Source organism: Danio aesculapii, chromosome 7 (genome assembly GCF_903798145.1).
Source record: "Danio aesculapii chromosome 7, fDanAes4.1, whole genome shotgun sequence".
Taxonomy (NCBI): Eukaryota; Metazoa; Chordata; class Actinopteri; order Cypriniformes; family Danionidae; genus Danio; species Danio aesculapii.
In genome coordinates, this window is record NC_079441.1 from 31,360,778 (window position 1) to 31,377,290 (window position 16,513).

General features: G+C 35.5%; 1 protein-coding gene across 1 annotated transcript in view; it reads right to left on the reverse strand.

Moving 5' to 3' along the window:
* Positions 1-13,914, reverse strand: part of gas2b (growth arrest-specific 2b) — a 32,525-nt gene extending 18,611 nt beyond the window's left edge. The window contains exons 1-4 of the mRNA XM_056461624.1: positions 13,891-13,914; positions 4,104-4,266; positions 1,125-1,234; positions 292-433 (exon numbers count right to left, since the gene is read on the reverse strand). Coding sequence (XP_056317599.1) covers positions 292-433; positions 1,125-1,234; positions 4,104-4,248 — 397 coding nt within the window. The 5' untranslated portion in view covers positions 4,249-4,266; positions 13,891-13,914. The remainder of the gene's footprint in view (positions 1-291; positions 434-1,124; positions 1,235-4,103; positions 4,267-13,890) is intronic.
* Between the last annotated feature and the right edge of the window lie 2,599 nt (positions 13,915-16,513).

The following is a 16,513-nucleotide window of genomic DNA, read 5'->3' on the forward strand; positions in this document are numbered from 1 at the left end:
TACCTTGTTAAATCTATGCCACGAAGGTTTAGGGCAGTTTTGACGGCAAAAGAGGCTCCAACCCAGTACTAGTAAGGTGTACCTAATAAAGTTGCCTATGAGTGTACATGCCTCACAAAACAGAAAAGGGAATATAAAAAAATCTATAAAATAAATAATACTAATAACCATTAAGATAAAGATCACAGAGATTTATACAGTAAGTCAAACAGAAAAATATAAATAAAGCATTACCGTAAATTGTGAATATAAACAAATATATAATAAAACTGCGGTGCTTTGACTTCTCACCAAGATCTTCAGACTCAAACAGATGTGACTGCTCCAATCCAATTTTACGGCACCAGTACAGAAAGTTAGCTGTATTGTCCCGAGCAAAGAAGGATCCAGAGGCTGCATCAGGTCGCCAACGAATCACACGTCGAATAATAGGCTGTGGGACACAAAAGAAACCAGCTGAAATCTCTGGTTAGCTTATGAGCTCATTTGAATAATTTTCAGCATAAAAAATACTACAAATCATGGTTGCCAATCTGTTAACTGATTGTTTTTAAGAACATAAAATAATCAGCTGAGAAAGCTGATACTAATGCACCCCCATTATACCAGCATGCAGACACACAGGTGAAGGTCACGGTCAGAGAATAAAGAGTTAAAAGAGTTAAGAGGATAAGAGTTAAACATGCAGTTGATGATAGAAAAGTGCAGTTTGATGCTATATAAATAGTAAGTAATACAGTTTACCATTAAAAAGGTTTAATGTTTTTGAAAGTTTCTTTTGCCGACCATTTATTTATCAAAAATCCATCATTATTATTACTTAAACTATTACTTTAATACTGGAAACATAAATTGTGTCTTAGTAGTAAGTTGTAACACTAGTTTCCTAATAGCAAAACATTTTGATTTTACAGTATATATAGGAATCCTATACGGCAATTTGATTTACATATAATTTACTTTTTTAAAGTCATAAAAGTCCAAACGTCTTGTAATATTCCCCTGTAACATTCAATAGTTTTTCCTACGAGTATTTCAATAAGTGCCCTGAAAGGGTTAAGAACTATTTTAAGAGGATTTGAAAGGATTAAATCTGTAATATTACTGTTTACAGCACTGGGCACCTTGCCATTGCTGGCCAGAATCATCTTCTCCTGCAGAGCCTCTGCAAGCTGACAGAGGACGACACCATTGTCTAGTCTGTCCATGAATGTGTCCACTGTTATATCCAGACCTGTACAGAAAGCATTTAGAGAATGTCAAATGAGAAATGAAAGAAGTTTATAAAGGCACTGAATTATTCGTAGATGATCTGGTAGCTGTAAATTACATATCGATGCTTAAGCCCAAAGTAATGTTTTTTTTTTCCTTTACATTAGCGTACTTGCACAGTCAAACACAGACACCTAAGGAAGCCCTTCATTCCAGTCGAAATAGCCAATCATCAGTCTTTATATCTTGGGCAAAGGACTCTACAGATTCACTTGTTCGTTATGGCAACCTATGTCATTTGGCAAAGTCTACTGTGAGCTTGCATTCATTTTGACAGGAGAAAAGGCATCACATCCCATCACATTTTGTGTCCTCCCAGTGTCATCCTTAAGTCTTTATATCTTAGGCATTATACTTTGCTCTAGGTGCTGTCGTTGTTCTATGTTTACCACTGAAACAGCTGTAAATCATGCCAATATTTGTGCATGTTCCTGCCATGTTTTAAATTAAATTAGGACATAAGCAACAAAAATAAGAAAAAAAGACAGGTCACTTCAGATTTTGTTACTGATTTAAAATATGTCAAAATTTTAAATTGAGTTCAGCAAGCAGTTTTTAAGATTTGAGGATTCTCCCATTCCATTACATAGGACTTTAGTATTGCAAAAATTGGCAAGATGAGTTGCAAATATCTGTCAAGTAATTAAGTAAATTGAACTGTATTTGAATTTGTTAGTTTGTCTACAAGGTGTCAACACTGAAGCAGGCCATTCACAGTCAGAAAACTGAAAATTACAAGAAACTACTGAAGACAGCAAAAAATAACATCTAAACTGACAAACAGTTGAACGAGGTGCCTAAAAATGTCTATTCTTTATATATACATAGTCCATAGACATTTTTTGCTGCTCTTAACTTTTGGAGGGAAAATGCAACAATAAATGAGAATGAATATTTTTTTTTATATGTGATTGTGTCAAGCTTGTGTTTAAGCATGCTATTGACTGGATTATACTTTAAAAGGCTGCTAATCAACTACATGTATACTTAAACATTAAATAAAAGAAAAAATCTAAATGTGCTTTGGATTTTAAAAAATATATATATAATCAAGCTATGCACTGTTTTTAATTTACATGAACTCCGAACAATATAGAAAAATATTATTGAATAATGATAATTATTTAATTCCAAATTTAATAAATAATAAATATGGATAAATAATAAGAATAGGAAGAAACCCAACCGCTGGATTATACATTTTATTCTAAAATATAACCCAGCTGGGTTAAAATAAACACATTTTTTGTGTGTTGTTGTTTTATCTTCCTCACAGTCCTCCCCTCAGTCTTTAATTTATCGCTCTTTCAGTACCTTGGGCAACTTGAAGATGCCCAAAAAAATCCTCTAAGTACACTCGCTCTGAGATTCTCACGGCAGTGCAGACACATTCCTTAGGCCTGGGTGTTAAGTACATACAGATTCAGGCACAGCAGTGGCACCGGAGCTTAACCATGGAGGTGAAGGGGGATCGGGGGGCCTGGAGAGGGGGAATACAGGAGGGAAACCACAACAAAAACAGAAATCCTGGTGTGCAGAATGACTGGGCAAGGTCATTAGCTCAGATCGGGAGAAACAAAGAGGTCTCCTGCTGACCGCCAACCACAGAGAGCCATAACGCTCTGAGATCAACAGGAACAGGAAGAGAAGTGTGTGTGTTAAGCAGAGAAATCCCTCATCAGCTTCTTCTGTGGAAACAACAACAACTCTGATGTCTCTTTTCTAATCTCGTTTCTCAGGTTGTTGTGTCTCTGCTACATATTTAGGTAACATCAACCTTATGGCTTTTGGCTGTTTTTTTTACCTCTTTAGATGTTGTTTTCATCAAATCTCTTCAGCCCTTAGATTTAAGTAGTTCTGATAACAAAGGTCAGGACACGTAGGGACACGTATAAAACAGTCAACCTGTTTGAGAAAAGCAGGTCCTCCATTGGGTCCCATCAGGGTATGTCCCATTGATCCAAGATGCAGAGGAATTTTTGGAATTTTATTTGAAACGACAGTCTGTAAGCATTTGGGCAGACACAGAATATTTCATATCTGTTGCCTTTATGCAGGATTTATCAGGATTTCAAGATTTTATCCTTAACCTGTATTTATGCCAAGTAATAGGGATGGGAAAAAAATGAGTAATTTCGTACAGACACGAGCACTTTTGGTCAAGGACAACATGAGTAATCCTTAAACAACCAATTATCAACACACAAGACATTACAACAAATAAAAAAACATTGACCCACATACAATTTATGCATCCAAAGATTAGAGGTCAATTTCTGTCAGTCCAAGTTCTTTTGAAAGTAGACCAAAACCCATCCACACCGACAGAGCAACAGTTAGCACAAGCAGAAATAAGGCATTTGGAAAGAACAAGGCACTGTCTTATCCTTAAATCCTTTTAAAAAAGATGTGGGCCTACTGGTGACCAGAGATGGCTATAATTTCAAAATCACAACTTATCTTGACATACTTGAGCCCTAGTTGGAAGTTTCCATGTGTTAAACTGCCAAAGGCAATTTATGGTTGCCGTAAAATACTGAACGTTGCCCTAAGGATTGAGTTGTACAGGTCCCAGTCCGGACACAATCTGCCACTTCTGGTTCACTACACTTCAACAAAATGGTTTGACCATATCAAAGTAGTTCTTCATAGCTGTAGCTAGTGAATATTTTGGAAATAAAAGTTTTGGTAATCATCACTCTTCAAAATATATCCTTGTTTTGAAATGACAAGAAGGCAAGTAAATGATGACAGAACTAGATCCTCAGGTTATAAATCAGTAACCACTAATGCTAATGCAAATATGAATTTACTAGTTTTAATTTTCTTACCAAGGATTCTGTTTAGCCAGATGGCCAGGTCATCTTTCATGGGGAGCAGACTGGACTCATGCCTACATGCCAGCCACTCGTTGTACTGGTGCAGACAGGACAGGTCAGGCCCTGGTTCCCGCTTAGGACTGAAGGGACCATTCATACTGACTCAAGTAGTGGACTGATGGATAGAGAAGGAAACAGGTTAAGTAAAGGATGTTCTAAAATAATTACACATCTATAAAACTTCCAAAACATATAGGCAGATATCTTATTATACTATATTCTCTTTTATTTGGCCTTGCTACTATTAAAAATTTTGGCATTGTTTTTTTTTTTTCAGTATCTTACGATAAACAAAACTGCAAGTATTTGATTATACAGTAAAATTCCATGTTACAATTTAAATAAGTAGTTTATATATACATATACATATATATATATATATATATATATATATATATATATATATATATATATAAAACTAGATGTAACAAAACACGAATATGGTGCAGCTAAATCAACTTTGATATAAATGGCCCTGGGAGTAAGTAAGTGTGTGTATGTACAGTATGTATGTATGTATGTATGTATATATATATATAACACACACACAGTTGAACTATTATCCCCCCCAGTTTATTTTTTCCCCAATTTCTGTTTAACAGAGAGATTTTTTCAACACATTTCTAAACATAGTTTTAATAACTCATTTCTAATAACGGATTTATTTTTCCTTTGTCATCATGACAGTAAATAATATGTTACTGGATATCTTTCAAGACACTTCAATACAGCTTTAAGTGATATTTAAAGGCTTAATTAGGTTAATTAGATTGACTAGGCAGGTTAGGGTAATTAGGCAAGTTATTGTATAACAATGGTTTGTTCTGTAGACTATCAAAAATATAAAACTTAAAGGGGCTAATAATTTTGACCTTAAAATGGTTTTAAAAATCTTAAAATCTGCTTTTATTCTAGCCGAAATAAAACAAATAAGACTTTCTTCGGAAGAAAAAATATTATCACACAAAATCATTTTTATTTTCAGATTTTTTTCTGCTGCATATCACGTTCAAATGAAAATGTCCTTGCTCTGTTTAACTTCATTTGGGAATTGTTTAAAAAAAGAAACAAAAACTCAAAGGGGGGCTAATAATTTTGAATTCAACTGTATATGTAGTATATGTATATATATATATATAAAAAATAAATAAATAAAAAAAAAAAAAAATATATATATATATATATATATATATATATATATATATATATATATATATATATATATATATATATATATATATATATATATATATATATATATATATATATATATTCAGTCATTAATTCATTTATTTATTTTTCTTTGCCACAGCGGAATGAACCACCAACTTCTCCAGCAAATGTTTTACACAGCGGATACCATTTCATTCACAACCAAGCGCTGGGAATCAACCATTCACTCTTGCATTCACACACACACACTACGGAGATTAGAGCACCTGGAGAAAACCCACTTGAACATGGGGAGAACAGGCAAACTCCACACAGAAATGCCAACTGACCCAGCCAGGGGCTCAAATCAGCGACCTTCTTGCTGTGAGGTAACAGTGCTAACCACTGAGTCACTGTGCTGCCCTACATACAAACATACATAGAAACAATGTAATTTATTTTGTGATAGTAAACCCTCAAAATCACTCAACCTTATGAAATGCATGTTATCCTTCATAACTTAGTCAAATATGCTAATTTGCTGTTTTAATATTTTTGTGGAAATCACTTTTATTTTCAGATTTTTTTCTGCTGCATATCACGTTCAAATGAACATTTTTTAAATAGAGATGCACAGTGTTCAATAAGGAAGCCACACTTTATCATTACTATCACACGATCCATTTTAAAAATGTCTCTACTGTCACTTTTGAGTGAACGTAATGCATCACTGATGTATTGAAGTACATGTTATTCCCTTTTTGAAAAATCCTTTAAGCATTATAATGTGTTTTAAAACAAATTAGATGTCACCAACTGCAGTTGGACCAATTCCAAGCAACACTAAAAAAGACAGCATACCCTCTGCTGCAACAGCCAGGCCGAATGGTCCTGAATGGACTATTAAATGTGCTGCACATAAGAATTATAGCAGCACATCTGTTCTCACAGAGCTTCTGTATGCGAACCATTTCACCTCAACCACTGCTGGATTTACACTGCAACTAATGATGCACATCTACCACATTCCAACAGCAATGAAAATAATAACATACAACGCTAAAAGGCAAACTCGCACAAGAAAACAGCGACGACGATGAGTGTTAATACAATTCTGACTGCAGCCAGGTATTTCACAACTGATCATTAATACATTCTTCTGTACAGTATAAAGTTCGAATGAAAAGAAAATCTGTGCAAATTACGGTTTTCAAAGATGTTGAAGCGGCAGTGTGCTCAATTAAAGTGCAGTAAAAACTGACTTCTCATGTTAGGCAGAAGAGAATCAGAGGCAACAGATAAACTGATAAATACCAGCTCAGCTACACTCTCGCTCAGGGGAGGATTTAATGCACAAGTCTTACTCCCATCCCTGGCAACTAAAAATGCTCTGTCCTGTAATTTCCCCCTTAGTCAGGCAACCATTCATCAGAGGGGCCTTTCACAGGTAGAAACATGCTCCTGCTTCCCATAACCACCATGCTCTTGTAAGGCAGAGGAAGGAGAACAGACACCTGCAGGGCAGATGTGTGCAATTGAAACATGAGTGGAGAGAAATAGAAGCAAATGCAAGTCCGCCTCGACCCCCATTTATTTTATTAAAGCTTGGATGAACAGAAGCTCTCAAGCAAGCCTGATGTTGCTGAGGAAGTTCAGACACAATCAAGTGTTGTGCTCCACGTGTGGCATACAGTGTGGGGTGACGAGACGGTATGTTAAGAGCGGTTCCATGTGAGCATGAGAAATCGCAAAGGAAGCTTTCAGAGATAGTCTATATGCCAGAAGAGCTCGAGATCAAAGGGGGGAAAAGAAGCTTTGTATCAAGGTTTTTATTGATGCAACAGCAGATGGTGCAATATTTGTGAGTGAAAAGGGGATACAAAGATGAGTGGGACTGGGAGATGCTTTAATAAAGGCTGATGTATAGTCAGTGTACATCAATCCTGTATGACATCACTCTAGTAAAGCACCTTTGAAACCTGTACTAGAATGAAAGTACCAAATATTAGTATGCATGTACAGTGCTCAGCATATATAAGTACACCCCTCACACATCTCTCTTTTAAATTAATATTTTCAAGCTATACAATATTATATTTATGCATATACATTAGATTAGTCAGTACTGAAGCCAAATCTGGAGCTTATCTAACAAAATAACTTATGATAATGGTCCAAACACTAGTACACCCAAATTTATATGTTATAGAAAAATATTAAATACATATTTTAATAAAAAAAAAGAAAAATCAAGAGAAGCAAAAAATGGAAAAAAATAAATGTGCAATATTTAGCTTAAATTGAATTGTATTATCTTTCAATTTTTAAATGTGTTTGGTGACTAGAATATTATTTTTATAAAAATATCTGTTTAATAAATCTGTGTTGTTAAAATCCACCAAAATACATTGCCTATATTCACTGAGAAATTGATAAAAGTATTCATATTCAAAATGGGGTGTAGTCAATACGCTGAGCACTGTATATGTTGTTTTTTCACAAATCCAAACCTAGTAAGTCCAGTAAATCCAGAAAACTGGGATTTTAACTTAGTTCTAAATTGTCATATATATACACACATGCATCTATAAATGTATATTTCTATATAGGTATAATTTATTATTAAGCCCTTGTAAGACCTGAGTAATATGACACGATGCATAAATGTGCATTACCAGCCTGATCTCACGAGAAAACGTAAGTATTTTACGTTTTGACAGTTTAGTGGCTAATTCGTACGAATTCGTACGAGTTCAGTCGTACGAAATTGTACGATTTTAAAAAGGAGGCGTGGCACCTAACCCCACCCCTTAACCCAACCGTCATTGGCGGATGAGCAAATCGTACTAAATTGTACGAATTAGATCGTACGAATTCGTACGAATTAGCCACTAAATCAAAAAGTTCCGAATTGCCGTGAGATTGTGTTGGCATTACACACTTATTTTCAGCAGTCTACATGTGTTTGTTGCCTCATTATAAACATTCATCAAAAATTTCCCAATATACATGTTAAACAAAAAGACCTTTTGCCTCTTCGGGGGCTCTGAATAAATGTATAATTCGTCTTTCCTGATTGTTGCATTGCGACAATGTGCTGTGATGAGATGAGGTACACCACGATTACTTATATGTGAGCTCTATACTACAGGCCTCATTTTCAAAATAAAAATAAAACTTACACAGTACATATAAAACAAGCTCATACAGTGGTCCCTTGTTAATCACAGGAGCTACGTTCTAAAAATAGCCCGCAATAGGTGAAATCCGTGAAGCAGTCCGCTTATGTTTTCCAATTATTATAGATGTTTTAAGGCTGTAAAACTCCTCACTACACTCTTTATACACTTTGCTCCTTTGTTTAAATACTCATGTAAGTTCTACCTTCCTTTAGCATGTTCAGATGTCCAACTTTTTGTGGATGGTTAGCATCTTCCTCTGTCTTTTGAGTGTCTTTGACGGTGCAGAACATTTCGTCAGCATTGTGGGGTTTGTTGACGAGTAAACTTGCAAACATACAGTACAGCACTTCAGAGTCACACTGCTAGCTAATGATGATTTATGCCAATTTGGCAAGCTGAACACATACTGTGCAGGAGACACGACACTGAGAAGATTGAGTGACAATGGCCTACAGCCACTCAGGATGCAGAACACAATGAGAGAATCAGGGCGCTGAACACAATGCTCTGTCAAATTACACAAAAAAATCAGCAAAACTGCAAGACAGCAAAAGGTGAACCGAGTTATGACGAGGGAACACTGAATACTGTTATTGTAATCCTACTAGGAAACTTGTGGCCAAATCAAATTATGCCTGGGGCGTACATATTAATGATCCATTGTGGATCGTCAAAGTCAGTGTTTTGTTCCAATTGGTCAGTCGTTAAACAGAATTTTACACTTACGAAGTTTACATGAGAACAAGGTGACAAATGTGTTTAAGGCTCAAGGTATATCAATTCCATGTTCTAAGCTCTTATTCTCTCATCTATGCCTCGGTATATGCAGATTTACATTTAATGACACTGCTTTTAAAATACAAGTTTAATTAAAGAAAATACAAAACTAATATAACAGAGCTTAAATAGGTTAAAGCTCAATGTAATGTATTTAGTAGTTCACTATGAGTCAGTGGTTTGTTTGTTTATGAGTTGCAGAAATTAAATCCACAAATTAACTACTGGTTGCATCTAAAACCACATACTTTACAAACATACCTTGTTTGCATATGTGTTGCATAAATTAAATCTGGACATAATATATTTGCCTTGTTATCATTCTCATGTGTCCTGTCAGTGCCCGCTGGGTAAGTTCAATGCCCTTCACAAATGCTCTCAAATGGCCTTATAAAGCATCTATCAAATGCACACTCCAGAATCTTTACAGAAAATGAAAGATATCCAGATCCCTTAGACATATTCAGATGCAGCCACTAAATATGAAACTGGGTCAAAAGAATCCGGGCAAAAGAATGATTCATTCACAAGTTGCTTTCAGGTCAATAAAAATATTCAAGAATGAACGGAGATAAGTGGCAATTAAAAAGTGCAGTGCAGCAAATATTCACTCTACAACCCAGTTTATGATTATGAAAACACAAAAAAATATATACATAATAATAATTATATACTGTAATTTGATAACAAACACCAGCCATGTCAAACTTTATGTCTTCACTAACTTGTCTACATGACTTCACAAGATGGTTTAATGTGATTCATGATAAATATTGAATGAACAAACACAAATAATGATTTTTATGAGTGAAAAATGTAAATAACTATTACAATTTTGATCCTAATCTGTGCGTTTTGGTAAAATGCAACAAAGTATAAATACATTGTTTGCTTGTGCTTTAACATAACATGTCCTATACTGATCATATGCTAGGTCAGTAGCTGTTTGAATACAATCTGATTGAATGTTGTGAAAAGTGTACAAGTTCAAAATGTTTTAGATCCGGTCCACACACGAAAAATATTATAGTACTTTACAGTAAATACTACAATGTTTTTGAACTGTACTTTATATTATAGTATTTACAACTCAATGATCAATTCTGTAGTATACTTTAGTTTTTATTAAAATAAACTGTGGTGTGTTGTAGTATATACACTACTTTTCAAGTTTTAGGAACAACAAATAATAACTTGACTTCTAGTTGATCATTAGGTATCAGAAGTGGCTTATATGAAAGGCAAAGGCCTCTATATTACACTTATTTCACCAAAACAAAATATGACCATGCCTTTTTAATCTTTAATTATTTAATCAGGACAGTGAGGTCTGACTATGCTTGTCACTTAACAGAAATAAAGTACAGTATTGAATATAAAGTCATGGTGCAGTGGAAAAAGAATTAATATTGTGTATGACTCCCATGAGCTTGGAGGACTGCATCCATTCATCTCTGCAATGACTCAAATAACTTATTAATAAAGTCATCTGGAATGGCAAAGAAAGCATTCCTGCAGGACTCCCAGAGTTCATCAAGATTCTTTAGATTCATCTTCAATGCCTCCTCTATCTTATCCCAGACAAGCTTAATAATGCTCATGTCTGGTGACTGGGCTGGCCAATCCTAGAGCACCTTGACCTTCTTTGGTTTCAAGAACTTTGATGTGGAGGCTGAAGTATGAGAAGGAGCGCTATCCTGCTGAAGAATTTGCCCTCTCCTGTGGTTTGTAATGTAATGAGCAGCACAAATGTCTTGATACCTCAGGCTGTTGATGTTGCCATCCACTCTGCAGATCTCTTGCACACCCACATACTGAATGTAACCCCAAACCATGATTTTTCCTTCACCAAACTTGACTGATTTCTGTGAGAATCTTGGGTCCATGTGGGTTCCAATTGGTCTTCTGCAATATTTGTGATGATTGGGATGCAGTTCAACAGGTGATCCATCAGAAAAATCTACCTTCTGCCACTTTTCCAAATGATCAACTAGAAGTCGAGTTATTATTTGTGGCTCTTACAACTGGGATCGACGACAAGACATTTGTCAGGTAGTGTATACCCTGTAGTCATAGAAAACACAGTATTGGATAGTTTATAATACTAATGTTATTGCATTACCATAGCAACTACAGAATTATCACGACAGATTAATTCAAGTACTTCACAATAGTATGGCTAAAAAACTATATAACATTTACTATAAATTACTATACTATTTTTTCATGTGGGTGTTTACAGCTCGACTGAGTGTTGTCTATACTTGTTTAATTGATGCATCTTAACACCAAGTTTAAATGAGTTTTTTTGTAAACCTGCCAAAAACTAAAGTAAGAACAGACATGACAGTTAAACTAAATCAAGATCTATCATCGCAACATCAGTGAAACATCAAGCACAACAGAGTGTGCCTGACATTAAGTACAATAGAAATGTGAAAAAGTCATAGGCCCAAACTGACAGTTAAAGAACAGCATAAAGTGAACATGACTTGAACTCTAGGCCCTCGTGTGTGTCAGTTATGACCGATGGAGCATGGGAAGCCCACACAACAGGATTACAGCACACAGGTGCCACATTCACACCTACACTGCAAGCTGACCATCCTCAGACAGGAGGAGAGGAAGAGCTCTTCTTCATCCAAACCCACAGACAAAAAGACACTTGTTTCACACACACACACACACACACCAAGATGCACGTTGCGGTAAAACACATACGCACACAGACTTACGCTCCAGTTCACCAGTCACAGAAAGGTGCGAACATTCATTGATACATGCTGACACAAGGCAACACACAAGATACAGCGAATCAACTGCATGGATCCAGTGGCATTTTCCGTGCAAAAAGAAATAGGTTGAATTTTACAGCCTGTAATTCTGTCCTTCCCTCCTGTTCTGGTTAATAACTTAATGAGTTATACAAGTCAAAACACATACAAACAATTTTTTGTAATGCCATACCAATCTAAATGTCAGGTTCAGGGAACGTCCAGCACAATAAATCACATTTCTGCTGGCCTGGTAGTCTGGCTTCTCTTACCGCTGTTAAATTACATCCGTGAGTTACTGCAGAGAAAGGGCTTGACATTTATCATACCTAATACTGCGTTGACAGGCAAAATGTAGAGTGCTTGCTCTATCAAAGAATTTGGGTGTAAAGAAAAGATCTCGGCTACAAAGCATGATGGGAGAACACCCAAGGCAGCTAATTTACTTGGAGTAAATCCATGTGTAAAAACAACACAGACTCTGTGTTTATTTTAATGGCATTTGTAACACTGAACTGCACCTGCACAATAGAACAGAGAATAGCACATGATGTTTCTCTACTACAAAGCTCTATATTTCAATGAAACTTAAGAAGTCACCATTAGCAAAAGTGTGACATTGCTTACATTGAGTAAATCTCAACTAAATTACAAACAGTGTAAGTGAAACTAGCAATTACACAGGGCTATTGGTAATGTGATGTAATATTAGTCAATGTAAAACATAAGCACCTTCTGTATCTAGCAAACTGTTTACAATTTATGTGAGGTGGTCAAATATTTTGAAAGTTGCATATAACTTTGTAAAGAAGTGTTTATACTGTATATATTTTTTTGCATTTACATATATACTGTTTTATATTAGGTTAATATTATACCTTAAGTCCTAACATCATACAGGATCTTTTAAAAAGTAAATACATTGTAAATGGAATACGTTGCTGCTGATTTTTAAAAATAGTTTATGTTATGATTATGCTCTGATTTTTCATACTCAACTTACATCATCACTTTATAGGTCAAGAAGACTGAATCAATGTGTAAGTTTGGACGTTCACAAATTAAGGAACACAAAAAAAAATGCATTTATCATGCTTACACTCATATAATAATATGATATAACGGAATATATAATATAATATATAAATAAAACAACTATAAAACTACTTTTTTACTTATATTGTCTGTCTTTTTATAGTCAACCTTTACTTTAATAGTATTGTAAAAAGCAGCACAAATATTTCTACAAAACTTCTGTTGTGATACATTTAAGAAAAAAAAAGTCAATCATGTTTGGATTGACATGAAGGTGACCATTATTAGACATTTCATTTTTGGGTGATCATCCCTATATCTAATTTAAGCCTAGATTACATAGAGTATTGTGATAATGAAACTTCCTCAAATGCATATATATATATATATATATATATATATATATATATATATATATATATATATATATATAAATATATATATATATATATATATATATATATATATATATATATATATACAACATAAATACATGAATGAACTTTTTATAAATGCTGAGTTGATTTTTATGAATGGAAGTCTTTAACTTATGACAATAGTGGACAAAATTGTACACTCTTCCTCAATAGAGTCATGGACACTTAACAAAACAATGCAATAAATAAAAAATCTGCATCTGTCCATAGCTTCTTACATTATGTAACCAAAAAAAAACTTTTCGACTAGCATTAAAATATTGGAAACGATTAATTTTCTTTTCCAGAACAACTGAATGAATGAGTTAAGTCTATGGTATTCAAATGAATTTGATCAAGTGCTACATCTTAAGACATCATGAAAGAGTAATAAAGTGCTTACCTCTCTCGGTATTCTCAGCAGATCAGCCAACAATGTCACTGTCAAAACTTTCACTCTCCCCTCCAAACACACTCTCGGTGTCAAGTTGCATTTACACACTGCCAGTGCAAACTCACCGAGTATCTGTGACGTGTTACTGAGTAGCACGCCTGCTATCATCAGTGTGTAGTCATTTATCTCAATACAAACACAAGCAAAACACAATACTCTCTGGGGCAGAAACTGTTTTAAAATTCGGATAAAACTACACTCACAAACAGGTTGTGTTTCGCCACAAAAAACAGCAAAGTTACAGTAGCTAGCAAAAAAGTTCAGGTTTGTTTACATAGTCTCTCCTTGGAAAAAACTCGCTTTAAACATGATGGTCAGCCATCTTCATTTGGTGTATTTCTAATCAAAAAGACATTTGGTTTCAAACATAATATATCATTTTCGTGATTTCAGAATTACAGCAAATACGTGTATTTTCAGTGAATTTGCATACGAGCTATGATATTTCTGTCAGACGAGAAGATAAAATTCCCCTGTTGTTAGTTTAGTTACCTAGAATATGCATATCTGCACCTAAGTTTACGAAACGTGCAACCTACAGTCTTTGGTCTAGATTATACTGTAAAACATTTCAATAATTCGTTCAACTACCTGCCTGTTTATCCCTACCCACTAATCCTCTTCTTCGACCAGCAGATGGCGGTACTATCACTCATCGATAAAATGTTACTTTAGTGGAGGAGTTAGCTTCACCTGAAGTTTGTTCACTTCACCTTCGCATAAATGAATTTCGGGAACGCTTAGATATCTTTAATTTTAGATGTAAAAGCTGATAGCGCATGTGCTTTGTATAAAAATCCAAAATCAAACAAACAAGTTCTAAGGGGTAGCTTAAATAATGTGTAGGTGCTCTTTGGGTAAGGGATCATTTGGAATTCATTGGCCTTTGAAAGTAAATAAAACATGAAATAAACTGCAAAAATCGGCCCAAGGCACTCGAAAAATGTGGAAAGATATTTAAAACCCTTTATAGAAATGGCTACATTCAAAAGCTTTATTGATTAGCCATGTCAATGCTTTTTAATATTTTTTCCACATTTTTGGAGTGCCTTGGACGGATTTTTGCTGTTTATTGCATGTTTTTGTTTACTTTCAAAGGCCGATAAACTCCAAATTAATTATCAGCTTGGAATATTTGAATTTCATTTATCATATATAAAACCGGGGAGATGGTGTCATGGTGGCACAGTGGCACAGCATAATCGCCTCACAGCAAGAAGGTTGCTGGTTCGAGCCCCGGCTGCATCAGTTCTGTGTGGAGTTTGCTCTCCCCTGTTCATGTGGGTTTCCTCCGGGTGCTCTGGTTTCCCCCACAGTCCAAAGACATGTGGTATAGGTGAATTGGGTAAGCTAAATTGGCCTTGAAAGTTTTGTGTGTGAATGAGTGTGTGTGGATGTTTCCCAGTGATGGGTTGCAGCTGGAAGGGCTGTGTAAAACATATTCTGGACAAGCTGGCGGTTCATTCCACTGTGGCGGCCCTGATGAATAAAGGATCTAAGCCGAAAAGAAAATGAATGAATGAATCAATCAATGAAAACCGAGGAGCTTCTTGACGGTTTTAGGCCTTATAAAGGGTGTGTCAAAAATGCCTGTTCTTCCCGCCCACTCGCTTGATTATGGCGGGTAATGGATAACTGTGTGTTCCCCTTGGTTAGAGAAGATACAGCTACACGACAGGGATCACCGCGCAGGAGCGTGACAGATGGCGGGATTCTTGTGCGTTTCCTGGACAACCGTGGAACGCGTCTGGTGTTTGGATAGACACGCGCGAATACCCGGCACGTGCCTGTCCAAATTGGTCCCTGGGGTCTGTGGGCCCCGTTCTGTATCAGATGGGACCATCACTAATTGGAGTTCTTTCTACTAGATATAGATCCATGAACCATATCTAAACGTTGATACATTTCCTTTAGGTCGAAAGAGCAAACAAAAACACCTTAAAGGCAAGGAAACATAACGAATTAGGGAAAAATAATCACATAAATCATACAGACACGGCGCTTGTCAGTCTAGCAGGTAAGTTAATTTACTTGTCATATGCTTTATGTCTACCTTTACTCGAAAAGGCATAGATTAAATTATAACATTGCTTCCTTGCAGAAGAGGTGAGCAAAGCAGTCACTGTTCATAAAGCGTCAACTCAACATCCGGGTCAGTGCCCTCAGGGTGAGGCTGCAGTAATTACTGTACTGCAGCTGTCAGAATGTACACTGCAACAGGAGATGTGAAGTTAATAGAGTGACTGTAGTAATACCATTAGTTGGCCAAGTATTTTCGTTCACATCACATCTTGACTTGAGAAACAATTTAATTCATATTTTTGTCCTTCATTTTTTTGTTATTTTGAGTTAAAATAAATTATGTGGACGATACAAAAATTTAAGTTCTGTGTATGTATTAATTTATTTATTTATTTGCCGTAAAAATACAGCAGCAGACGTTTATCAGTTATACAGACGAGAAGTGATGTATTCTAAACGCGACACTAGGTGGGGCTGCGGTATTCCTGTGACTTTTAAAACAGCGAGACAAATCCACATCATAACAATCACATTCAGGCCCATAGCCAGG